The sequence below is a fragment of the Schistocerca cancellata genome, chromosome 2, assembly GCF_023864275.1.
Source record: "Schistocerca cancellata isolate TAMUIC-IGC-003103 chromosome 2, iqSchCanc2.1, whole genome shotgun sequence".
Lineage (NCBI taxonomy): Eukaryota > Metazoa > Arthropoda > Insecta > Orthoptera > Acrididae > Schistocerca > Schistocerca cancellata.
In genome coordinates, this window is record NC_064627.1 from 430359369 (window position 1) to 430386236 (window position 26868).

The 26868-nt window shown below is 42.5% G+C and overlaps 1 protein-coding gene and 2 non-coding genes across 4 annotated transcripts in view; 1 reads left to right on the forward strand and 2 right to left on the reverse strand.

Annotated features, from left to right (window-relative positions):
- Positions 1-26868, forward strand: part of LOC126161903 (cytochrome b5-related protein-like) — a 133981-nt gene that overhangs the window by 48284 nt on the left and 58829 nt on the right. The window contains exon 1 of one of the 2 annotated variants that reach the window (XM_049918065.1): positions 13493-13572. The exons of the other annotated variant lie outside the window; for it this stretch is intronic. Within the exon in view, the coding sequence (XP_049774022.1) occupies positions 13568-13572 (5 nt within the window). The 5' untranslated portion in view covers positions 13493-13567. Of the gene's footprint in view, positions 1-13492; positions 13573-26868 lie in introns of those variants that run through there. 2 annotated transcript variants of the gene reach the window in all.
- On the reverse strand, positions 10466-10572 carry LOC126163354 (U6 spliceosomal RNA). The gene has a single exon (XR_007535240.1). It is a non-coding gene; the product is annotated as a U6 spliceosomal RNA (small nuclear RNA).
- Positions 10914-10988, reverse strand: Trnap-cgg (transfer RNA proline (anticodon CGG)). The gene has a single exon. It is a non-coding gene; the product is annotated as a tRNA-Pro (tRNA).

Below are 26868 nucleotides of genomic sequence, written 5' to 3' on the forward strand. Positions count from 1 at the left end.
TCGTCAACTTAAGAGGCTTCCTCGTAAATACCACGATATCGTTTTACATCCACTACATTGTGAATTCCTCTGACTACTTTCGACTCAGGGTGAGCCACTTCCACGACATTAGGGTGTGGTACCCTACTTACCACATAAGGACCTTCAAAAATCTCATAAAATTTCTTTATTTCGGCGTCAATTTTGGACGATTTCCTGTGAGCTCTAACCAGTATTACGTCTCCCGCTACATATTCCTTGGGTATAATATTCCTATCATGCCTTGCCTTCCGATAAGCCCCTTTTTCTTTCATCCTGCTTAACACCAATTCCCGTTTTTCTTCTACAGTCATGTTTGATCTCTTTGGGAATTTCACTACATTCTCAATCATGTTTCTAGGCTTTTTGCCCGTTAACAACTCATATGGAGATACCTCAGTTGTCGAATGTGGCAGTTTGTTCAGTACCTCCTCAAACTCTTTAATATACATTCCCCAAGCAGTGTGATGGTCGTGGCAGTAAGCCCTACAAAGCCGTCCCAGCTCTTTCATCACTCCGTCTACCGGGTTCGAAGCTGGGTGAAACCTTGTTATATATATGGTTTTGATGTCTAGCTTCTCCAACATCTTCTTCCGTACTCTGGATACGAATTGAGACCCATTATCACTGAGCATTTTTTTTGGTTTATCCACGGTGCGAACCTAATCCTGTTCTAACTTATTTGCCATTACTTTCCCTGTACATTTCCTTAAGGGATACAGCCTCAAAAATTTCGAAAATACATCCATTATCACTAAAACGTATTTAAACCCTCATCTTGAGATCGGTAGTGGCCCGAATACATCCTCCGATGCCATCTCTCCTATTTCTTCCGGTATAACACAATACATCCGACCCTTGCTACTAGTTGTAGGTGTCTTCGTTTTCTGACACTTCTCGCATCTTTCCAGTACCTTTCAGGCCCTCTTCACCATATTACTGGAAATACATGTTTCTGTCAATTTTTCAGAACACTTTTTAGGACCATAGCTCATGTGAATATACCAGAGAAACTCATTTATGGTATGTTCAGGCAAACACAACTTCCAGTTACCCCATACCAGGTTAGTCCTGCGATATAGTATTCCATTTTCTACTAGGTAATATTCCCTCACTTGTGGTTCTTGATTTTCTTCCCATTTCTCCTTTGCCTTACGCAACCTTTCGTCGTTCTCTTGTTCCTGTGATATATTCCTCAGATACCCTTTAATCTTATCCTCATATTCCACCCCTTTCATATATAACAAATGGATTTCTCGAGAATCCGACAAATCTTGATTCTCCTGGTTCATCCCCAATGGCAATCTGGGCAGCGCGTCCGCTACTACGTTGTCTTTACCAGGTCTGTAATGTATCTCATATTGGTATTCCTGGAGAGCTATAGTCCAACGAGTGAGTCTGCCGTGTGTTAATCTGCAGCTTTTCATAAAAGATAAAGCCTTGTGGTCTGTGTATACTTTTACTTTTCTACCCATTAAATAGTATCTGAACTTTTTGAAGGCCCATACTATGGCCAATGCCTCCTTTTCAGTAACGGTATGGTTACGCTCGCATTTTGTCAACAATCTACTCGCGAAACCGATAGTTCGATGTTATACTCCCTCTTCCGTCTCTATCATTTGGAATAGGTGGGCACCAATTCCAAAGTCTGAACTATCTGCTGACAGACAAAATTCTGTGTCCAGTTTAGGGTGGTAGAGCTTCTTTTATGTTATCGAACTCTTTCTGACACTACTCTGTCCACACGCAAGATACATTCTTTCCGGTTAAATTATGCAGTGATTTTGCATCTAATACCTGTTTATCCACGAATTTTCGGTAAAAATTACGCAAACCGAGAAACGACTTTATTTGTTTCTTGTTTCTTGGCTGTGGGAATTCTTTGATAGACTCCAATTTCTTAGGATTCGGCTTAATACCCTCTGCTGATATAATATGCCCTAAAAATTGTATTTCGCTCTTTCCGAATACGGACTTAGTTAAATTTCACGGTAACATTGCCCTCTTGAAACGCTTTCAACACGTCTTCCAGAATCCTGTTGTGCACTTGCTAATACTGGCAGTAATCAGAATGTCGTCCACATAAACGGTGATTATAGACAATAATTCTTCTCCCAGTATGTTATCCAACACCCTTATGAACGCTGCTACCGATATATTCAATCGGAATGGGAGAACTTTGAAATGATAACACCTGCCTCTATATACAAAAGCTGTGTACTGTTTACATTTCTCAGCCAATTTTATTTGCCAGTACCCGGCAGTCATATCGAGGCTAGATAATTTGCTGGCCCCTTCGAACTTTGGAACAATTCTTCAAGAGATTCTGGCCTATCATTCTAAGGCTCTATTATGTTATTCAATATCCTAGCATTCAAGGTTACTCTCACTGAACCATCTTTCTTTGTCACATACACTAACGGATTGCAATATTGACTCGTCGATCTTTCGATAATTTGCAATTTTATCATCCTTTGTAACTCTTTTTATATTGCCTCCCTTCCTGCCAAAGGTATCACATGGGGATCTCAGTTTGAATGGTTGGTGCGGTTTGACTTTCAACTCATAAGGTTCTCCTTTCATTAACACAGGTCTATTTGAAAATACTTTCTGATACTTTACCACCAACTCTCCTAGTTCTTTTTTTGCACCTTGGTCCGTATCATCGATATTATTTAGTTTAGCTTTGGTATCTTCTACTGACCATTCTGCCTCAACTGGCTCTCGTCTCTCTTTCCTACAGTCACTCCCCTTCGAATCTGCTTCCCATTGGAAACACTCACGCATTATTTTCAGGTAGAATTTTCCCTGCGCCTTCTCTTTAGCTTGAATGGCCCTGCTAAATTTAAACTCGTTTCTAGTACCATTTACCGTCAGGATCACACTACCCCTTTTTAAGTCTACAACAGCTGCATGGTATACCACGGTATACCAATAAATCCATCCCTAATATAAGCCCTACGCAAAGGTCAGGTACCATTATAGCATTAACTTCCAATACAATTCCTTGAAATCTCACTTCCAATAACACTTGGTTTGTTATTACCTTACTTTTTCATCATACTGCACCCACGACTCTAACACCTTGTAACGGTAACATAGGTACCTCTTCCTGATCTCTTATTTGGTCATAAAGCCTCTCTGCTATGGCGCACAACTCACTACCTGTATCAATGAGTGCTACTGCTTCGATACCATTAATATCCACATCTATTATCGGTTGATACTCCTCCTTACTCACCATTTCATCTTCCTCTAAAAGAGTTTCTTTAATACCGCACCAATCCTCTTTTATTACCCTTTTGATCTGTATTGGTCCACTGTTCATTTGAGTTCGTGCTCGGACCCCACACGAACTCCACTCTAGTTTTTCAGCTCGGTAATTTCTCTTTCGGGACCTCTTGCGGTCCTGCCACCCTCATATCTCTCTCCCTGTTCTTCGTACCGTCTATTACCATGGCTGTTCGAACCTCCTCGGTTCCAGCCTCTTCTACCACGTCTGTTATGCCCGTTATCACGCATCTCGTTATCCCTCATGTTATTGTGATTCCTGTTACGCTCTCTCCAGTTCTCATTTTCCCTTGGCCTCCAATTTACACCTCTCCAGCCGTTACTGGATGTTTCCTCCGCTGATAAAGCATCTAACTGATCAAGTGCTTGTAATATGTCCTCAGCTTTCTTTTTAGGTATGCCTATCAGCTTTTCTTGAACAGATATCGGCAGTTTCACCAACACTACTTCAATAAGATCCTCCTCACTCACTGGATAATCTAAATACAATTTTTTTTTCATAAACTCTGGAAATAATCTTTGTAACTATCGTACCCACTCCAAAGAAAATTTCTCCCTTGAAAGATACTATTACGTTCATTACCTTGTGTACCATTAGACCAATATTTGTCCAAAAATTTCTTAATAAATTCGTCATAACTTTGGCATGCTTCTCCTGCTCTCATTCCCCACGACAAGCGTCCGCTTCCATTCTGCTTGTGACACAACCTATTTTTCTTCTGTCGTCCCGATTTTCTGACAAAACCCCTTTAAATTGCTTTATAAACGCTTTGGGATGTAACTTCCCTCTCGTATCGAAATTATGGAAAGTACACACACTGAGATAGTGGTCCTCATTATTAATTTTTCCCATATTATTACCTGTTTCCTTAGATTTTTTAAATTTAGCATCTAATTTCTTTTCTACCTGCCCGCATCTCGTGGTCGTGCGGTAGCGTTCTCGCTTCCCACGCCCGGGTTCCCGGGTTCGATTCCCGGCGGGGTCAGGGATTTTCTCTGCCCCGTGCTGGCTGGGTGTTGTGTGCTGTCCTTAGGTTAGTTAGGTTTAAGTAGTTCTAAGTTCTAGGGGACTGATGACCATAGATGTTAAGTCCCATAGTGCTCAGAGCCTTTTCTACCTTTTCAGCAAAGATATGTCTCACTGTTTTTAAAATCACTGACTTCTTGCTGAATACTAGCTACCCTGTCAGATATCTCTTTAGTATTATTCTCTACCAAATCCGACAATTCTGACTTTACTTCCTCCACTCTATCGTTTACTTTGGATATTTCCCCTTCTTGCTTTTTAATCTCCTTAGTAACATACTTATCGAAAGTTGTGGTACTTTAAGTTCACTGATATCTCTACTGTGATGCACTATTGCAGTCTCACTTGTGGTTATCCTCTTTGACAAATCACTCGCTACCGTTTTCTACTCTTATACTATTGTTGATATTCTTCCCTCTATGTCGGTGAATTTATTGTCAGCTTTTTTGATATACTCATCTAGCCTATTAGTATTTTTCTTAATTTCCTCTATTTTCTTACTCAACGCTTTGTTACCATTCATTATAGCTATCAACAGTTCCCTGATGCCCATTTCTTCACCCCTGCTCTGTATAGCCTCCGGTACTGTGTTTGCATCCTCTCTAACAACGTTTCCAGTGGCAGACAAAGCCCCTGTTTCTGCCGTTTCTAAACTTTCTACCATCTTTCCCTGCTCATCATTCTCAACTACATCAACCATTTCAATTTCCGGTCGCTCTATGACCTAGCAAGTGTTAACAATTCATTGCTACTCTCCACTAAATTTGCGTTGGCTTGGGCGATATTTTGCTCTATATTTTCCGTTAAGTCACTCATTTTAACGTTTTCTCGTTTCTCAACAACATACCCTTCTGCACCAGAATCTCGAATCTATCACCCCTAGAATGTTTAAAGTTCGACTTACGTTAGGTAAATTTCGTTGTTCTCTAGCCGTGGCATTAATTTGAGGCTGGCTCGACCGCTGCGCCCGAGCGTCGAACTCTGAACTGCCGCGAGCGCGCCTCCGGTGCACCCCTGTTATGCCGCTCCTTCGATCTGCCTGACGCGCGATGCTGCCTCCGCTGTATCTGTGGCGGTCCTTGCCACGTCCGTTGCTGCCGCCTCCTTTTCCTCGATATCTTCCCGACGATCGATCGTTCCACTGGCGACCGCGAAATGTTCGTAATCCTTAGACGCGATTTTTTCACAACACGACTTTATTGCGTTTCGCGACACCAATTACGCACTCAGCGACGCGTACCGTTCACTTTTAATGTTGCTACCCTCTACCCGTTGTACGTTCACTATTCACTTTCTGCTTCCGTTTCAGTCACTTTAAATCACTATTACTTGCTGTTCGTAACACTTTTTACAAGTCGCCATTCTCGAATGCAAATTTGGTATCTTCAATAATAATCTTCTTGATAGCATTCCTCCGCCCGCGCCGTTTTATCCGACGTCATGGACGCCAAGTGCAAACTTGCCATCTGTCTTCTTAATGCTCTTCCTCTCACACAGCTTTATTCCACCGAAATGGATGCCAAATGCAAGATTTGGTAACTGCCTTCTTAATGCTCTTCCTCCCAGGCAGTTTTATTTCCCCACCAGGGATGCCAAATGCAAGATCCCCTCGCTTCTAAACTGATACTGTTATTACTCAGCTTAGCCGCGAGTCCGTAGAGGGTGGTATATGTGACGTACAGTATGACTGGTCAGCATTTCCACTCGGAATTTGCGAGTGTAAGTCGGACCTTCCTTGATCCGCCTTGGTGGGTCGTGTCGTCGGATTTACTCCTACCTGGGCGGGGTGCAGCTCTCGTAAATGTCGTCCCGTGCAGATTCTTCATTGGCGCATTGGATGTCTCGATCGGTGGAAGCTAATTATCTGAAATTGCTGTCGGTCAACTTTGGGGTATCTATTTACTCGAAATTAACATTCAGAATGCCGTAATATGACTTTTATTCCCATTAGATCAATAATGAAACACTCATGTCACAAACTACTCGTAACCGAGAGCATGGCTACCATTGAAGAAGACAGGAACCGCTCTTAACACCGACTGCCGACTTTGGTGCGCAGTCCGTATCTCTTACTAGTTTCGTCACCGTTCGTGGATTTCCGATCAAGTTCGTACTTACTAAGATATGCATTTGTTAATGAACTGGTGTGAATTTTAACGAGGCAAAATTATAATAAGTAGTTTTAAACATCCAGACGCTCCTCCTAGTGTACATGTTGTCATAAATGACTTTAATTATTAAATATAAATAAACAAAATCGATGACTTTGGCGCCAAGATGGCGGTACTTCCCGAGATATATTTCCCAGGCTAACGCTTGTTGCTACGGTCCAGCGCCGAGCCCCACCCCACTACGCGCGACATATGGGCGCTTCGTCACTTAGCCAGCCAGCGTGGGAAATGCTCTCCGATTCCTGGCCGGCTACGGACTACAGCACTTCCTAACTATCGTGAATACATCGATAAGAGACAATAATTTATTAAAACTGGTAAAAATGTCTTCCTCACGTGAGAGGCACCTTACAATCTCCTTTCGAGATGAGGGTTTAACGTTCTGTAGACGACGGAGTCCTTACAGATGGAGCACAAGCTCTAACTTCGAATTGGGCGTGAAATACGGACAGTGCCCGTTCACACACCAACCGTCCTGGTAGTCTCCTTAAGCGATTTAGGGAAACTACAGAAAACCAAAATCTACCTGTCCTGACAGGCATCTGAATCTCCGTACCGCGGAAAACAAATCCAGTGTCTTAAGTATTCGGTCGGGTATGAACTGCTACAGAGAACCACGGACAGACTGCAGGGACAGGTCAAAATAACACAGAGATTGCTAGTTGGTTAAATACTTGGCTACATTTTGCGAATACAGGGTGTCCCAGGAGGTATGGTCAATATTCATGAATATGACAGGAACGATAATTCGAAGCAAAAAATCTAGTAAACAAGGGCTCAAAAATATATGCCTCAAGAACTACGAGAGCTTCTTCATATTCGATAGCTTGAAACAGCTTTCTTCTACTGCGGGTTCTCTCCTTGCTGTACTTTGAGAGGCGGTAGTATGGATCAAAACAAGAAAAAAATTTCCGGTGGACATGGGCTCTAAAGTGCATACCTTAAGAGCTATGAGCAGTTGTTCATCTTCGCTACTACGAAACACATATGTACTACTGAACTCTTAAGGTATGCTTTTTAGAGTCCATATTTACTAGACTTTCTTGGTTCGAGTGATCTTTTGTGTCATATATCTGAACACTGACCATTCCTTCTCGGACAACCTGTATGTTGTGCCAGGGTATTGTGACTACGAGGTCCAGAGACGAAACGCAAGAGTTCGCAAACAGATGCCGATTATGAATTGTGAAGTCGGACACTCGAAAAATATCACCTGTTGTTGGTGCATCCACCGAAAGTGTACACGTTGACCAACTACGCAAGAGACGTTATATGAAAGTGAGGTGACCTTCTTCGAGTAAAAAAGTCACAACACGTAAGATGAGGGAGCACTTACAGGTGGCGACCAACGCCTTGCTGAGCAAGTGATCACTGGACACTTGTCCCTTTTAAAGATGAGCACCAGCTGGTTTCGAAGGCGACAGCAGACGGTTATGAATGAGCGAGATGCTGAACGGTATCATCATTAAAAAATCCATGCAAGGGTTATCTTCGGTCGAGGGAGTTTCTGTACGTCGAATGATATAAGACGCAGTCAATGAAAACGAGACAGATGGAGTACGAGAGCCTTATTCGCATTTGCGAATATTGCTAAACTTTGGCTGCTCTATGCACTGATGACAATGAAAATTTGTTCACGGACCGGGACTCGTCTGGAGCGCATCGGTCACACGAGCACGCTCTCAGGACCGACCCAAATTCCACATGTGAAAGCCCAGTCATTATGTGTGAAACACTATATTGTAGTGCCTATGATGTTCTAAGGTAGTTCGCAATGTCCTTCAGAAATGCATGCATATCTGAAGGACATTGCAAGGTACATTAGAACAACACAGGTTGAGCAATATAGTACCTACGGAAAAAGTAAGTAAACTGTTTATAATTTCAAAGGTAATGGCCACAACTGTTAACATGTTTAACCCATTGTGAGACAACACGGTTAGTGCCTTCATATAAAAAGTTTGGGGCTGCCTACGGAGCCATGTTTGAACCCAGGTATCCATCACTTTGTCAAAAGCAAATCGAATATCTATCTTCTGGGCTCCAAAAATATGGAAATCGCATGGGGAGAGGTCGGGACTGTATGGAGGATGTGTAAGGTCTTCCCAGCGAAAGTTCCGTAGCGCAGTCAAAACAAATTGGTTCAAATGGCTCTAAGCAATATGGGACTTAACATTTGAGGTCATCAGTCCCGTAGACTTAGAGCTACTGAAACCTAACTAACTTGACATCACACACATCCATGCCCGAGGTAGGATTCGAACCTGCGATCGTAGCAGCAGCGCGGTTCCGGACTGAAGCGCCTAGAACCACTCGGCCACAGAGGCCGGCGCAGTCAAAACAACCTGACAACGTGTGAGCAGGCGTTACCCCGCAACAGAATGATGCCATCCGTCAACAATCCTGGGCGTTTCGACGTGATGGCGCGCTTCAATTTTGCGAAGTGTCCGCGTACCCCTGTGCGTTGACTGTGGCGCCGTGTTCCAGTTTCGTTGGGAAGCCCTTGCCCATCCTCCATACAGTCCCCATCTCTCACACCGCCATTCTCATATTTTCGGAGCCCGGAAGAAAGACATTAGTGGCCGTCGATTTGTTTCGACGAAGAGGTGCATGCCTGGATACGATCATTATTTCGTAGGCAATCGCAAAACATTTTTCCATGAAGGCCTTGGCCGTCTTATCTCACAGTGGGATATATGTATTAACAGTTATGGCAACTATTTTTGAGCCGGCTGGAGTGGCCGAGCGGTTCTAGGTGCTACAGTTTGGAACCGCACGACCGCTACGGTTGGTTCGAATCCTGCCTCGGGTGTGGATGTGTGTGATGTCCTTAGGTTAGTTAGGTTTAAGTAGTCCTAAGTTCTAGGGGACTGATGACCTCAGATGTTAAGTCCCATAGTGCTCAGAGACATTTGAACCATTTGAACTGTTTTTGAATAAACAAACAGTTTACTTACTGTTTTCCATCTGTACCGTTTCCATTTCACTGCCTTTTGTACCAGTATATGTTTTAGTGGAATCGCACATCTCTGCGTATTTCCGTGTCAACCCTTTGTGGGCCTATGGGAATGAAGTACCTCATGTTCATACACGTCTTTATGCCTCCGAAGTTAATCATGATTACTTTCTAAAAGACGAGAATATTCAACCACACAGTATTCTTATAGCTGACGAACACCTCCAGTCAGCACCAATACCGGACGGAAAAATATATTCCAACAGAAAAAGCCATTCCATGCTTCACTAATCACTGCTAGCCCTAAGCCAACGTAGGGGTGTAAAACTTCCCTTGGTGTTCTACTTTCAGTCAAGGCGACACAGCAAGCACTCCACATCGCGGAAAAATATCAGAATAAATAAATAACAAGAGGATCTCCTCTTGGCCACCGCCTAAGCTGCAACCCGTATCGTCACGATTGGTTCTAACACTGTGTAGATATTCGCAGACGGTAATGAGGAGTTTGAGAATAAAAGCCTGATCCGATTCGGACATCCGCAGGTACATCTGCGGATAACCATATTAATAATTACTTTGCTGCTAAAAATTAGAGGAAAGTGCGAGTATTACGATAATAACTTTTATTATTGTTTTAAGCCAATATTGTTACCGCTGTATTGGTTTCAATGTACAGTGACATAGATGGGGTAGACACCTACAAGGTCCTTCTTCCTGATTTTCTGCACAATAACACGTGCATCCAGTTTCCAACGTACCAGCAGCTGCTTCACTCTTGAATCATTCATGTTTCGCTTGCAATAACAGAGGTCAGTTACGCAATTACCGAAAGCTGCCACAGAGCTACTTGAAGCCCCTTTTAATATACAAGAAATGTATTCGCAGTTATGAATTGTGATCAGACTTCAGCTGCACAATGTACTGATGACAATGGAAATCTTTTCCGGACTGGGATTCGAACCCGGATTTCGCACTTCAAGCGAGCGGTCTCCTTAATCGCCTTTTTTGTTATTATTATTTATTATTTTGAGTGCAATCCTTGCGCAGGGGCCATGTTAATCTTCTCTGCATCGTTCTAATTTTTGAATACGTACCGCTGAAGCGGGCACACCTCGACCACACGAGCACTCCTCCAATACTGTCCCAAACTTACGTATGCCACCGCGTGTCTACGTTCCGTACTCCTGTAGCTGCTGTTCAAAAATGGTTCAAATGGCTCTGAGCACTATGGGACTTAACATCTATGGTCATCAGTCCCCTAGAACTTAGAACTACTTAAACCTAACTAGCCTAAGGACACCACACAACACCCAGTCATCACGAGGCAGAGAATGTAACTGCTGTGATTCCCGTACATGGAGAGACTTACGGTTATCGTAGCGGCCTTGTCGTGGCATGAAATACTATATTGCAGTGCCTGTGTTGAAACTTCCTGGCAGATTAAAACTGTGTGCCGGGCCGAGACTCGAACTCGGGACCTTTGCCTTCCGCGGGCAAGTGCTCTACCAACTGAGCTACCCAAGCACGACTCACACCCCGTCCTCACAGCTTTACTTCTGCCAGTACCTCGTCTCCTACCCTCCAGACTTTACAGAAGCTCTCCTGCGAACGTTGCAGAACTAGAACTCCTGAAAGAAAGTATACTGCGGAGACATGGCTTAGCCACAGCCTGGGGGATGTTTCCAGAATGAGATTTTCACTCTGCAGCGGAGCGTGCGCTGATGTGAGTTCGAGTCTCGGCCCGGCACACAGTTTTGATCTGCCAGGAAGTTTCCCATCAGCGCACGCTCCGCTGCAGAGTGAAAATCTCATTCTAGTGCCTGTGTTTTTACTATGTACTTCAGACGTGAATGCTGGAATCGGGGCAATTTTGCGAGTACAGGACGTAGACACACGGTGACATAAGAGTATGGAAGTCTGGGTCACTCCTGGAGGCGCCCTCGGATGGCTGTTGAGGTGACCGCTCGCGTAAAGCGGCAAATCGGGATCTGAGTCCCGGTCTGGCACACGCAGAATTTTCATTGTCACCAATACACTGTGCAGCTGGAGTTTGATCACATTCGCAACTGCGATTACATTTCTTCATGTCTGAAGGACGTTGCGGAGTACGTCATAAAAACATAGGCACTGCAATATAGTAGGTTAATATACATAATCTATCAGAATCTTCGCCTCACTGTTTGAATCCACACCATCTTGACGCTCTGAATGCTGTTTCTTCGTGTGTCACATACACGTCTTAAATAATCTTCTGAGTAATGTCACTGAATCTGCCAGAGTTATTTTTAAATATATTTAAAAGTACACAACATAGCATTTATAACGTTGAAAAGTATAACAATAGTTTAGAGTGGCTCAGTGGCCTGGTTCATGTCTTTCAATCGCACGATACTTCGGCGACTTGCGAGCCCCTAACCTACCCCAGTTATACAACCAGCGAAAGGCGGCCTATTGTTTAACGCAGAATCACATTCATGTGTCGTTTCTGGTGATCTTGACATCACTGAGAGGTGAAGGTTACGTGGAAGTGAGACTGAAAAAATTTGTGGTCGACCGGGATTCGATCCCGTGTCATTTCGGCTTCCAGTCATACATTTTACTACTTTATTTTTGTATTTTGCTTCTATTTCTTTTTCATAGTTTTTCTTCTGCGTTTCTATGCGGCTGTCGCATGACATCTCTCAGATTCTATCGATGAGAACTTTGCTCAGTTTTTTTAATTTTTTTTAATTGCAGAGAGTTGCCAATTCCCTGACCGAACACGATGGGTTACCGAGCCGGCAGAAAACCACTACACCACCAGTAACGAGTTAACCTGGTTCACTGTTTCTTTGAATTTGATAATAACTTTAAACAGCATGCAGTGTGAGACAGCTTGTAACTCGATATTTCTTGTCTTCCTAATGTTCCAGAAATTTTCAGCAAAAAATTTCACAAAATTCTTTTAATTGATCACGACAGTTAGTAGCAACTTAGAGAACGTATCAAACATATGATAGGCTGTGCTGTGTTGAAAGTCGGTCGTATTCGGCCTTCAAGTTCCTCATCAGACGAAAACTTAGGGCACTCCACTGTAAGACATCCGCTGTACCGAACAGGTTAAAGGGGTCTAGAAAAAGTTTAATATCTGCGGATGTTGATATCGATAAACTAATTTCGGATGCTGTGCGGATGTGGATCTCAGTTTTTTATCCGCGCAGGCCTGTTATGCATAACCATCTACTGCATTCTTTTGCGGTGGCGCTTTTTGTACAAAGTGATTCCGTAATGATGTTACGAACTTCCAGTGATGGGGAGAAGGGTAAATGTAGCAATCTGAGGTAAGGATCCCTGGTCCGGCGACGACCGAATAGAAAGTTATAAGCGAAAATCGTTTTTATCTACTTGGCAGTGGACTTCTACTACTGCAGGTTTGTTGCTCTCCATATTTTGGCAGGAGGTAGTGTGGATCAAAACAAGAAAAAAATGTTGTAAACAAGGGCTCTACAATGTATAACCTAAGAGCTATAAGCAGTTGTTCAGAGCTAGCAGCACTAGTTCAGTAGAAAAGATGTGTTTCAGAGTAGCGAAGATGATCAAGTACTCACAGCTCTTAATTTATACACTTTAGAGGCATGGTTACTGGACATTTTTTCTTGTTTTGGTCCATACTACGTTCTAATGCAATATAGAAAGCAAAGAGCTTGCACAGAAGACGTCCTCTGTCAGAGGTATCAGAAAGATTTTCGCATGTAGCTTTCGACTCATTCGTTTGCGGACGAGGGGCCATTACCTCAAACTGATACACTGACGCTTCTTCATCATCCCTAAAGGTTCGTAACATCATCACGGATTAATCCTGTATGTCGATGACAGTTTATTTCAGACTGCTACAGGAGCTGCGCCAGAATGTGACTCAGGCTTAGTTAGTCTAAGCAGAGACGAGATGCCTGCTGTCTGCACTGAACTGCTATAATTTTCAGCCGCCTGTCTGAGAGCTGTTCTTAGATAGGGCGCCTTATCTTGTTGATACAGCTGGTCAGTCGGTGCGTTGTTTTAGTGTGAACTTTGGCTGCGCCGCAGGAAGATATTTGTTTTCTATTGGCGAAAATAAACTGCGACCGGATGAAGTAAGTACTACCAGTATCATTTCAGGAATACTTCCACTGTAGTAACATCACTTGATAGTGGAGCAGTTTGTGTTTAGTAACTACTGGCGTGTATTTTAGGTCGAATTAAGCTAGTGACTGTAATGAGAGAAAGCATTATGCTGGTAAGTGTGCCCTGTAATTTAAAACACTGACCTGACAGGTGAGAAGCAAGTATTATAGGATAATTTTTTGTTTTGTTTCGTATTATTAATGAATTCTATCGCTGATTCAACGTAGGCGTTCCCTGTGGATGGTTTTGTAAACCGTTACTTGGCGCCCATAGACACCAACAGAAGATTCATAGCTCTACCTTCCAAATAAATTTTATTTATGTGACATTTGTTTTAATCATTATTGGGATATTCGTAAATAAAAGGCACAATTCTCGCGTACATTAAGGTACGAAGGATGCATCATATTTTGTAGAATTTTCAATGTTTATAGCGTTCGCTGTACCGTGTTCATAAACATACTTGAATCGTCAGTGGTGCAGTAGCTTTTCTTTCTGCACCTGGATCACGTTACTGCTCGTTGTGTCATTGTTGCGAAAGGACAAAGGGAAGAACTCTGATTTTATTACTCCCACTGTCTTTGGTAGATTCTGATTATTTAGTACAGGCACTGCACGCATTCTGTAACTATGGTTCAAATGGCTCTGAGCACTATGGGACTCAACTGCTGTGGTCATAAGTCCCCTAGAACTTAGAACTACTTAAATCTAACTAACCTAAGGACAGCACACAACACCCACAACACAACACAACACGTAGCTGTGTGTCATGCACTTGCTAAAATATATACCAGCTGTTAGCGATCTCCTACAAAAAAAGTTAAAATCTTTTTTTCTCATGTCATCCGCCCTTATTTGCATGAAGACTGCAGATCAGTTACTTAGACCCTTGTAGATACATTATTTTCGATAACAACACGTGAACTGAGTGCACTTCGCCTTACACCACTACGCAATGGCTAGTGCTTCAATATTGTCAACGGCAATGTATTCAAAACATAATCCTGTGGATTTCACTATCTCAGTTCTCGTTACTGGCTTTTCTGTCATAGTGTGCACTTCCTTTGGCAGTTAATAGCTCATATCAACAGAGTTAAACGTACAATCTCAGCCATTGTATTCGCTGTTTGTGTGACGTGAATATATATGATTTTTGCTGTGGCCTTTCCTCACTGGGGCTGAAGTGCACATGTTCACTTCTAAAATGCTCGAGCAGTTTGTGTTTCACCTAATTTCTGGCCTTGGAAGAATGACGTTATACCGGCTACTACAACACTGCAGTGCTGATCCACTCTTTATTGTATGTTTCTTAAATTGTCACATAATTCCAATTTTTTAAAATATCTTTGCATCCTGTCAGTGCAAACAATTTCGAGACTGTATTGAGGAAAAACAGAGAAACGTTAAGATGGTTGTTTTAATGCTTCAGGTATTCTACATAGGCTCTCTCCACTTCAGTAAAACGCACAGAAGCCTATGAACTTCAAACACGCAGAACGTTCATACAACTACCTGAAACTCACAGAAAAGTCTCTCTTTGGGATGTTGTTCAACTCGCGCGTCACACTGGCTTGAACGCAGATACTGTGGTCAAAGCGTTGATGTTTCTCGTGAATTTCTGCACGTCGTCGTTTTGTGGTAGTTTCGTACTGATAACACTAAGTCTCGTCACCCGTGATGATTTTTTTCTAGAAAATAATTGTCTGCGTTTTGCATTTCAGTCAAGTCGCAGCAGGCGTGCACGTATCGTTGTTTTTGCTAGCGAATCACGATGTGCGGAACGAACTTCTCACGCACTTTTCTCTTCTGCAAAACTTTTTGGAGAGCGCCTTGTACACTCGATTTAGAGATGTTGCTCCATTGTGATTTGTGACACAACGTTGACGCAATACGTTCGCACGTCCACTGCTTAACGCTGTCTACTCACAACTATCTGGTGGAATGCACATCTGTTGTTTACAGATGTTAGTTCAAGCTGCCACCGTAGTCACTGGGCTGCCGTTACTTATATGCCGGGAATAAAATCAGTCTCGCAACTTTTTGGACGCACGTGCACACAGCATCAGCTATCAAGTTCCCCCCCCCCCCCCCTACCCCCGAATTGCGATGTCGTACATGTCGTACAGGAACAGGAGGATGACGTGCTACAGACGCGAAATTTAACCGACAGGAAAAAGATGCTGTGATATGCAAATGATTAGCTTTTCAGAGCATCCACACAAGGTTGGCGCCGGTGGCGACACCTACAACGTACTGACATGAGGAAAGTTTCCAACCGATTTCTCATACACAAACAGCAGTTGACCGGCGTTGCCCGGTGAAACGTTGTTGTAAATCCTTGCGTAAGGAGGAGAAATGCGTACCATCACGTTTCCGACTTTGATAAAGGTCGGATTGTAGCCTATCGCGATTGCAGTTTATCGTATCGCGACATTGCTGCTCGTGTTGGTCGAGATCGAATGACTGTTAGCAGAATATGGAATCGGTGGGTTCAGGAGGGTAATACGAAACTCCGTGCTGGATCCCAACGGCCTCGTATCACTAGCAGTCTAGATGACAGGCATCTTATCCGCATGGCTGTAACACATCGTGCGGACTCGTCTCGATCCCTGAGTCAACACATGGCGACGTTTGCAAGACAACAATCATCTGCACGAACAGTTCGACGACGTTTGCAGCAGCATGGACTATCAGCTCGGAGACCATGGCTGCGGTTACCCTTGACGCTGCATCACAGACAGGAGCGCCTGCGATGGTGTACTCAAGGACGAACCTGGGTGCACAAATGGCAAAACGCCATTTTTTTCGGATGAATCCAGGTTCTGTTTACAGCATCATGATGGTCGCATCCGTGTTTGGCGACATCACGGTGAACGCACATTAGAAGCGTATATTCGTCATCGCCATACTGGCGTATCACCGGAGTGATGGAATGGAGTGCCATTGGTTACACGTCTCGGTCACCTCTTTTTCGCATTGACGGCACTTTGAACAGTGGACGTTACATTTCAGATGTGTTACGACCCGTGTCTCTACCCTTCATTCGATCCCTGTGAAATTCTACATTTCAGCAGGATAATGCACGACCGCATGTTGCAGGTCCTGTACGAGCCTTTCTGGACACAGAAAATGTTCGACTGCTGCCCTGGCCAGCACATTCTCCAGATCTCTCACCAATTGAAAATGTCTGCTCAATGGGAGCCGAGCAACTGGCTCGTCACAATACGCCAGTCACTACTCTTGATCAACTGTGATATCGTGTTGAAGCTGCATGGGCAGTTGTACCTGTACCCGCCATCCAAGCTCTATTTGACTCAATGGCCAGGCGTATCAAGGCCGTTATTACGGCCAGAGATGGTTGTTCTGGGTACTGATTTGTCAGGATCTATGCACCCAAATTGCGTGAAAATGTGATCACATATCAGTTCTAGTATAATATATTTGTCCAATGAATACCCGTTTATCATCTGTATTTCTTCTTGGTGTAGCAATTTTAATGACCAGTAGTGTATGTGTGAGCGTAGCAGTGCATCTAACGACTGGGAACCAGAGTCATATTAAAACTGAGTAGCCAAAAATCCGTGATGAACAACCTGCGAAAAGACACTTTTTTGTGATAGATGACAGTACTAATATTTTCCCTCTTACCTTGGTTTTGTTTTAGATTGACTGTGAATTCCTAGAGTTTCGTGTAGCTAATAGGGACTGAAAGCGACCAGCACACACTGGCCGTCGGTCTCACCACCTGCGATCGGCAGCGACACAGCTGCAAGCTGCACAGCACATGTCGAACTAGCCATCGATTTTACTTTGTGTGCACATAAACAAACACACTCACATGTCACATTAGGCTTTCGCATTTTTTATTTGGACGTATCATTAAATTAAAAGTGGGTTCCATCATCGTTTCTGATCAATCATGTTTTGCAGCAATTGTTCATGCTAGCCTATTCTGTACAGATCTCTCCATCTCTGCATAACTATTCCAATTTACATCCATTTGATCTGCTTATTCTACTTAAGCCGTAGTCTCAACCTAAGCTTCCGTAGAGTATCGAACTGACGATTCATTGTAGGCCTCATGATGTCAGCGATACATTTACGCTCTTCGGAAATCGAGAAGTGCTGCATTCTCTTGCTTGCCTGGATCCATGGCTTTCAGTACACATAAAAAAAAAGTGCGGGTTGAATGTCATATGACCATACTGGTTGGCATGGGAGATGGCATTCTATTGTAGGTATCTCGTCAACATTCCCCTGTAGCAAAATATTGTGTTGCCACCCACCTACATAGGGAGAAATGATCATCACGATAAAATAAGAGAAATCAGGGCTTGGACAGAAAAATTTAAGTGCTTGTTTTTTCCGCGCGCCGTTCGAGAGTGGAACGGTAGAGAGACAGCTTGAAGGTGGTTCCTTGAACCCTCTGCCAGGCACTTTATTGTGAATAGCAGAGTAATCACATGGATGTAGAATGGCTCTGAGCACTATGGGACTTAACATCTGAGGTCATCAGTCCCATAGAACTTAGAACTACTTAAACCTAACTAACCTAGGGACATCACACACATCCACGGCCGAGGCAGGATTCGAACCTGCGACCGTAGCGGTCGCACGGTTCCAGACTAAATCGCCTAGAACCGCTCGGTCACATCGGCCGGCGTAGATGTAGACTGCAAAAAATTGTATGCTCTTCTTGTATGAACTGTTTATCGCCCACGTTTCAGTTCCATACAAGGCTATACTCCACACATAAACGTTCAAGAATGACTTCCTCACATTTAAATTTATTTTTGATGTCAGCAGGTAACTCTCTTTCAGTTATGTTTTTCTTGCTATTTGCATATCTGCTTTTTATATACTCTGTATTTCGACCTTAATACCATGTTTCATCCCCCAGACTATTTCCCTCAGTCTCACTTTATTTAATTTACTGCATTGCATTATCCTTGTTTTACTTCTGTTTATGATTTCCCAAGACGCTATCCGCTCCGTTCAACTTCTTTTCCAAGTCTTTACAATGTAATCAGCAAATGTCAAAGTTTTTATTTATTGCCCCTGAACTTTCTTTCCTATTCAACATTTCTCTTGGCTTCCTTTACTGCTTGCTCTGTATATAGATCGAATAACATCTGTGATAGCCTACAATCCTGTCCCATTCCCTTCTGAACTCTTACGTCCATTTCATGTCCTTAGACTCTTATAACTGGAATCTAGTTTCTGTACAAGCTGTAGATAGTTATTCTCTCCCTGTATTTTATATCCGTTACCTCCACAATTTCCAAGAATGTATTCCAGTCAACATTATCAAAATTTTTCTCTAAATCTACAAATTTTATGAACGTAGTTTTGATTTTCATCACTTTATCTTCTAATATCCATCGCAGGGTCAGTATTACCTCATGTATTCCTACATTTCACCAGAATGCAATCTGACCTCTCCTGGGTCTGCGCTCTACAGATTTTCCATTCTTCTGTAAATACTATAATTCCTAACCTTAAGATATGGAACAATGAAAACGTGCCCCCAGTCACGCACTGCACAGTAATTCGCAGAGTACAGATGTAGATGAAGATTTAGGAACAGTACCGCGGATTATCCGCCCATGTGGAGTTCTCTTGAACTTCTTGTCGCGTGCTTACCACCGAATTTACCGATGCGACTGTTAAATAATCTCTCGAGTTTAAGGTAACGGCTTTTAAATTCTTATAGTGAAATCATCATCTGGTAATGTCTCGTTTCAGTTTACTTTGCTTTCACAGGTATCATATGGCCTCTGCCTTTCTTCTCTACATTCACAGGTCTTACAGTGCATGTAAGGTAATACTAGTTCTCGTCCTTACTTGCTTCTATATCTTATGCATGGGTACTTTGTACTCTAAGGAAATCGAGAACTGTGTGTTTCTATAGCACTCATATCTGTGTTGTTTACTGTTCTCTTCTAAGTCCTTACGATGATCGTGCCAGCATAATGGCCACCATTCCGAATCTGGTAATATGTTTTAATGCTATCGTTGCTGAAGTATTTCTATCAGTTGCACACGGTTTTACGTGACAAGTGTAAGATTGTTTCGCCGTCCCATGCGATTTTACGTTCTGCCGTAATATACTGTAAGTTGTGTGCATCACCGAGAGTATGCATACTCTCAATTTTTCCATTGTCATCCTTCTGATATCTAATCGAATTGACTCCGCTATCTTTACAATCAGCTCTACAATCACTTCTCTGCTACGGATTTCTGGAGTGAGTTACGATAGTGTGAGCTGTAGAGATGTCAGATACGGACCACGTTATCAGGTATCGTGCATGCACCTTTCAAATACCGGCGCGTTATCGTGTAATTATTTATGCTTTGTTCCTCTGGGTGACTGCTCTGATCTCTGAGGATAATATCCGACCATCGTGACTCTCATACTTGCTGCATCGCTTTCCACTGACATGTTACTGATGTTCAGTCGGTGGCTGTGCCTTCTCGATTTGCAATTTATGCTGCTCGTGGAAATTCATCTTGCAGCTTGTATTTAGGTATTACACTCGTTGTTGTAAATAGATATAATATCTTATCGATGACAAATTGTTCCCGGGTTCGATTCCTGGCGGGGTCAGGGATTTTCTCTGTCTCGTGATGACTGGGTGATCTGTGATGTCCTTAGGTTAGTTAGGTTTAAGTAGTTCTAAATTCTAGGGGACTGATGACCATAGCTGTTAAGTCCCATAGTGCTCAGAGCCATTTGAACCATTTTTGATGACAAATTTTGTTTATTCATGATTTTATTAAACCAATATCTTCGTCTTATTAACCAGTTGAACATTTCTAGGCGCTACTGTCTGGAACCGCGCGACCGCTACAGTCGCAGGTTCGAATCTTGCCTTGGGCATGGATGTATGTGATGTCCTTAGGTTATTTAGGTTTAAGTAGTTCCTAAGTTCTAGGGGACTGATGACCTCAGAAGTTAAGTCCCATAGTGCTCAGAGCCATTTGAACCATTTTTTGAACACTTCTAATTCGCAAGCCTATCTCCTTTTGATACATATCTGTTTTATTTTATGTTACGTTATACGATCCTTCACAAGTACTACAGATAACTGTAAGTACGTCCAAGTCGACGACCGCCGGTGGGCATGTATCACCGTACCAACCATTCCGATTTTGTGTCTCAAAAATTTGGAAATTTGTGGTAAGGTCTTATGGAACCAAACTCCTTAGGTCATCGGTCCCTAAGCTTACAAACTACTTTGTTGTTGTTGTTGTTGTGGTCTTCAGTCCTGAGACTGGTTTGATGCAGCTCTCCATGCTACTCTATACACACTACTTAATGTAACTTAAACTAACTTATGCTAAGAACAACACACACACCCATACCCGAGGGAGGACCGAACCTCCGTGGGGGGGGGGGGGGGGGGGGGGGGGGGGGGGGGGGGAGCCGCGCGGACTCTGACAAGGCGCCCTCGACCGCTAGACTACCCCACGCTGTTGTATCTCAACGTAGCCACGTCGTCAGCAATTATGGGAGCCTACTATCTGTCTTGGCGGCGTACAAAGGGCCATTTCTAGATGGTATAAGCACATAGTGATGTCATAAGTACATAGGAAATCACTGGTAATCAAATTTCGATCTTTTTTCAGTCTTCTGTCGGGCTTGATGCGGCCAGTTACGACTTCCTTTACTGCGCCAACTTCTTCGTCTCAGAGTGTAATAATAACGTCCTCAATTATTTATTGGATGCATTCCAGTCTTCAACTTGCTCTGCAGTTTTTTCCCTCTACGACTTCCTCTAGTATCATAGAAGTTATTCTTCATGCCTTAAAGGGGTAGTCTTCTTTCAACGCATGGAAAAAGATTATTTTTGCATTTTTCAAGTTAAATAAGAAGTAGTTCTAAATCTTATGACATAGTTTTATTCCTTACACTTTTGCCTGTAAGAAATCTTTTTTGTGTTCATATCGGATGCTCTCTGTAACCGCTGCACCAGATGGAAGGACCTCTTGCAGATGGAACATTGGTTGTCGGCTGGAATTCCCGAAATCGTCGTATTGAACATGTAACAAAATAATTTAGTATTATTCGTTTTAATACACTTTCAATTAGCATAAATCGGATAATTGTAAAATGCTAAGTCGTGATATGTAACGTGTTGAGACACGTACCGTTTTAGAGTTATGCTGTCGGCTAATTTGAAAAATACGGTTTCGAGAACACGTTGAAAGTTTTGGGTTACATTTTTTTCAGTTAACTTACACATAACTCTAGTCAGCGATACCTGGACCATACAGCAATCCTTCCAGGCCCAGAAGGAGGTCCTCCTCCATTTTCTTCATGGCCATGGTAGTCCTGTGGGCCTCTTTGGTAGCTTCTGTTATCCGCTGCTCTGCTTGTTCGATGCGCTTTTCGTCCGCTTTTGTGCAATAGTTGTAGAAGGTTGATCAGATCTCAAGTTGGAGCACATTTATAATTTCCATAATTCTCTTTAGGTCATCGTTTGAATTACATGCTGCCATATTTGTCGCTATGTCGCTGTTTTTCCCCCCGCTGTGATTGATTGTCGGAAACTCTTTTTCACAAATCACGTTTAAACTCGATAACGAAGTTTCTGGCGAACTTGGAATGAAGACTACAATACAATAGGCGTTCCGGAGAACATTTTAAGCCGAAAAAGTCGATTTTTTGAAGTTTTCATAGAGAACTACACCCTTAACACATCTTTTGTCATCCCGTCCTTTCTTCTAGTCAGCATTTCCTACACATGCCTTTCCTCGTCGATCTTATTGATGACGTTATTTCTTATCATTTCGTTTAATTTTTGGTATCCTTTGTAATAACACAATGAAACACCTCAATTCTCTTCATTTGAGGATTTCCCACAGTCCATGATTTTTCTCTTCTATACTCGCTCAGATAATAGACTTCTTTATGGTATTAGCCGCTGTAGGCGAAGAGAAGTATACCTTACTATTTTAGGTAGTAAAAGAAGGAGAGTATAGAGTATGCCGTGTCAACGGCAGGGATAGTCTTACAACCAGAGCACAAACTCAGCTAGAGAAAAATGCTATGATTTTTGACAGGAATCTTTCCGAAATATGCATAAAGCGATTTGGATAATGCAAAGATAACTTTAATTTGGATGAGCACACAGGAATTAGAACGCCACTCTGCCTTACCGCGAGTCCCGTGCCTAGCCATGGTGCTACCTCCCTCGATATCTTACACACGAATTTCTACCCTCTAGCTTACCTGCTGCATGCATAATTTGCTGAGAGAAATTTCACCCGCCTTTTACCCATGTTGGTATTAAACTTTTGATAGGTACTCCTTTAAATAAGTGAATTATTATGTTAATTCTCGGTTTCTTCCCACCCTCTGCGCCCTACTTTGTCTACAAATGGTTTCCGGTTTTCTGACACAGAAATTTTTGCATGTATAGCTAACATTTTGTTGGCTCGTATGCTATTCCCATTACAATACGCATTACGTAACACGAGTTTCCCTCCACGAGGATGCGTGCTGACTTACTTCTTGCGCAACAGCATCGAATGAATGTCATCGGTGGGGAACTGGTATTCCGTCTTTGCAACGCTTCTTCGTGATTACAGTCATCTCACGAAGCAGTTCCGACAATCCTTGAAGTGCTTGTGCAGGTACGCGTCTTCGCTGAGCTTTTCCATTTGCTAGGCAATAATTATCTGTTTTGCTCTGTATGCTCGGAAGTAAATACAGTTGACTGAAGGTGAGCTTAGCTTAATCGATTTGCAATGGTGTCTGTTAACATTAAAAAAACAATGGATACCAAATAATGAAATTTCCCTTATTGGGCATATTCAGTATAGTAGGAAGAATACCCGATTAAATTTATAGATTTATTTATTTATTTATCGTATGGCTTTTTAACATACTGAAAAAATACATAGTGTGTAGAGCACAATATTTACGATATAAAATCTTTTAAAGAAATATTTAGAGTATTTACATAATCTATCGACTTCGGAGTCTAACGAAAGGGAAATCTGTATGACATACCTAATTGGGACGTTGAAATAATTCAACAGCTGCAACTGAAAATTTCTCGAACCCGATTGCTCCATTTCTTTAGAACCGTTGCCTTAAGCGCTTCGGCCAACCGGACGCGCTTCCCACCCGATCCAAATTCTCAAGTGCTGCTCACCACAGATGTTGTGTCCCCGTTCATTTTCCCCATTCCTTGCAGCCTCACTGCAGGGGACGAACGAGGGTATGCGTCCACACTGAAATAGTCTTATATCGGTAGAGTGTGTCTATACAATTGTATGTGTGGTGTCTGTTTTTCGGATGCGCCCTAGTGAACAGAGACCACACATATAATTAATTGGATTCACCAGAAGGAACTCTTCTGGTCTAACATTATATGATCTTGTGGGGCATTCTTCTGTGATGTGTCTGATAGTCTGTGGTTCTCCGCAGTCATAAAGTGGGGATCGTTATTTACCCCATTCGTGTAAAAAATACACACATCTGTCGTGATGGGTTCTAATTCCATTTAGCACTGACCATGTTTTGCGTGGCAAGTCGAATACCAGTGATATATCGCATATACATATACATCGCTATACAAGGGCAATGTTCTTGAGGATAATATTATAGAAATAGGAGATATGATACTGCGTGAAGAGTTTGACAGAGCACTGAAAGACATAAGTCGAAACAAGGCCCCGGGAGTAGACAACATACCATTATAACTACTGACAACTTTGGGAGAGCCAGGCCTAACAAAACTCTACCATCTAGTTAGCAAGATGTATGAGACAGGCGAAATACCCTCAGACTTCAAGAAGAATATAATAATTCCAATCCCAAAGAAAGCAAGTGTTGACAGATGTGAAAATTACCGAACTATCAGTTTAATAAGCCACGGCTGCAAAATACTAGCACGAATTCTTTACAGACGAATGGTAGAACTGGTAGAAGCTGACCTCGGGGAAGATCAATTTGGATTCCGTAGAAATGTTGGAACACGTGAGGCCGTACTGACCCTACGACTTATCTTAGAAAATACATTAAGGAAAGGCAAATCTACGTTTAAGCATTTTTTAGACTTAGAGAAAGCTTTTGACAACGTTGACTGGAAACTCTCTTTCAAATTCTGAAGGTGGCAGGGGTAAAATACAGAGAGCGAAAGGCTATTTACAATTTGTACAGAAACCAGATGGCAGTTATAAGAATTGAGGGGTATGAAAGGGAAGCAGCGGTTGGGAAGGGAGTGAGACAAGGTTGTAGCCTATCCCCGATGTTATTCAATCTGTACATTGAGCAAGCAGTAAAGGAAACAAAAGAAAAATTCGGAGTAGGAATTAAAATCCATGGAGAAGAAATAAAAACTTTGAGGTTCGCCGATGACATTGTAATTCTGTCAGAGACAGCAAAGGACCTGGAAGAGCAGCTGAATGGAATGGACAATATCTTGAAGGGAGGATATAAGATGAACATCAACAAAAGCAAAACGAGGAAATGGAATGTAGTCGATTTAACTCGGGTGATGCTGAGGGTATTAGATTAGGAAATGAGACACTTAAAGTAGTAAAGGAGTTTTGCTATTTGGGGAGCAAAATAACTGATGATGGTCGAAGTAGAGAGGATATAAAATGTAGGCTGGCAATGGCAAGGAAAGCGTTTCTGAAGAAGAGAAATTTGTTAACATCGAGTATAGGTTTAAATGTCAGGAAGTCGTTTCTGAAAGTATTTGTATGGAAGTGAAACGTAAACGATAAATAGTTTAGACAAGTAGAGAATAGAAGCTTTTGAAATGTGGTGCTACAGAAGAGTGCTGTAGATTAGATGGGTAGATCACATTGTGGTGTGTGTGGGGTTGATCTGTTATTCTGCGTAACGGATTAATCTGAGATGTACCCCTTACCCTGTGGCTCCTGCAAGATGCAATTTCCACCCCCCCCCCCCCCCCCACACTACTACAGGAATCAGACAGACGCTCCTAATGTTCAAAAGAGAAATGATTGAAAAACTTTCAGCAATAAATATCTTCTGGAGTCGTCCGCTGTAAGAAAATGACACAAAAATTCACAAAATTTCTTACGTAACTAGTGGGATACTTGGGTACTGGAGTAGTGCTAGTTAGTGTAAGAAAAACACGAAACTAATGAAAATTATTATTTATTTTGCAAAAATTCTGAGAAATCACAATGGCACTTTTAGTTATGAATTGAACAAGTTATATCCTGGTTCTTTTCGGAATGTGAAGTTACTTCTCAGGGATAGGATTCACTAATGAAATTTCTATACAAAGTTTAAGATTGTTATTGACTTGGCAGAACGGCTGAGAGGCGCGCCTACTCAACTTGAATAATTATCCTTTAGAATGTTGCTAGGTATGGTCGAGGCTGTCGCGTGTGAAGTGTACCGTTGTGGAAGAAATATGGGGCTCGCAATAGCTGTAGCGCACAATACCGTAAGCTGCGATGACTGCGGTCTGCGCCGCTCGCTGCTGACAAATGAGATAACTCTCGTTCTGTCTGGATTGACCTTCGCCAATCAAACTCTCCCTACGTCTTGATGAAGTCAAGGATTCCAATTCGCCCATAGTCAAACTATTGGCGTGGTACACCGGTCAGATAACCAGTCCACCGCGATGCAAATGGAGTAAATCGCTTGGTTCTTTTGCATTAGGTGTGGTCTAGGGTGGACCTTAGGCAGCTTGTAAAATCACCATTTGCTCGTCGGTGGTTCCTGAGAAAACCCCGAAAATCTATGCGTTTTGGGTACGAGAAGTACGAATTGTGGAGATGGCACCTTCTATAATTTCTATTCATAGCAGATCGTCGAAATGTTTAGCGTATGTTCTTAACCGAATGTTCTCGAAGAACGTCGAAAGTTTTTTCAGTATTATAATCCGTTGCCGAATACTGAGATTCAAAGTTACCGTACTTTTCAGAAAACATCAAAACCGGTTTTTAACCGTTTTTGCACAGTGGCCCGCAATTATCTAAATAACAAACCATAGCAAATGGCTCTAATTTTTCACGGTAGATTCTTTAGATATTCTTCTAAATACGATATTTTCTCATTTTCGAAAATCCTTATCAATTGTCAAGATATATCCGAAAAACCACGATTTTTGGCACCACTTTTTCAGAAATGCTTTTCTTGCTACACCTATTCTGAGTTTTGTACCCTTTCTACAACGGCCATCGTCAGTTATTTTGCTGCCCAAACACTACAACTCTTCTATTAGTGTCTCATTTCCTACTCTAATTCCCTCAACATCGCTTCGCGCGAC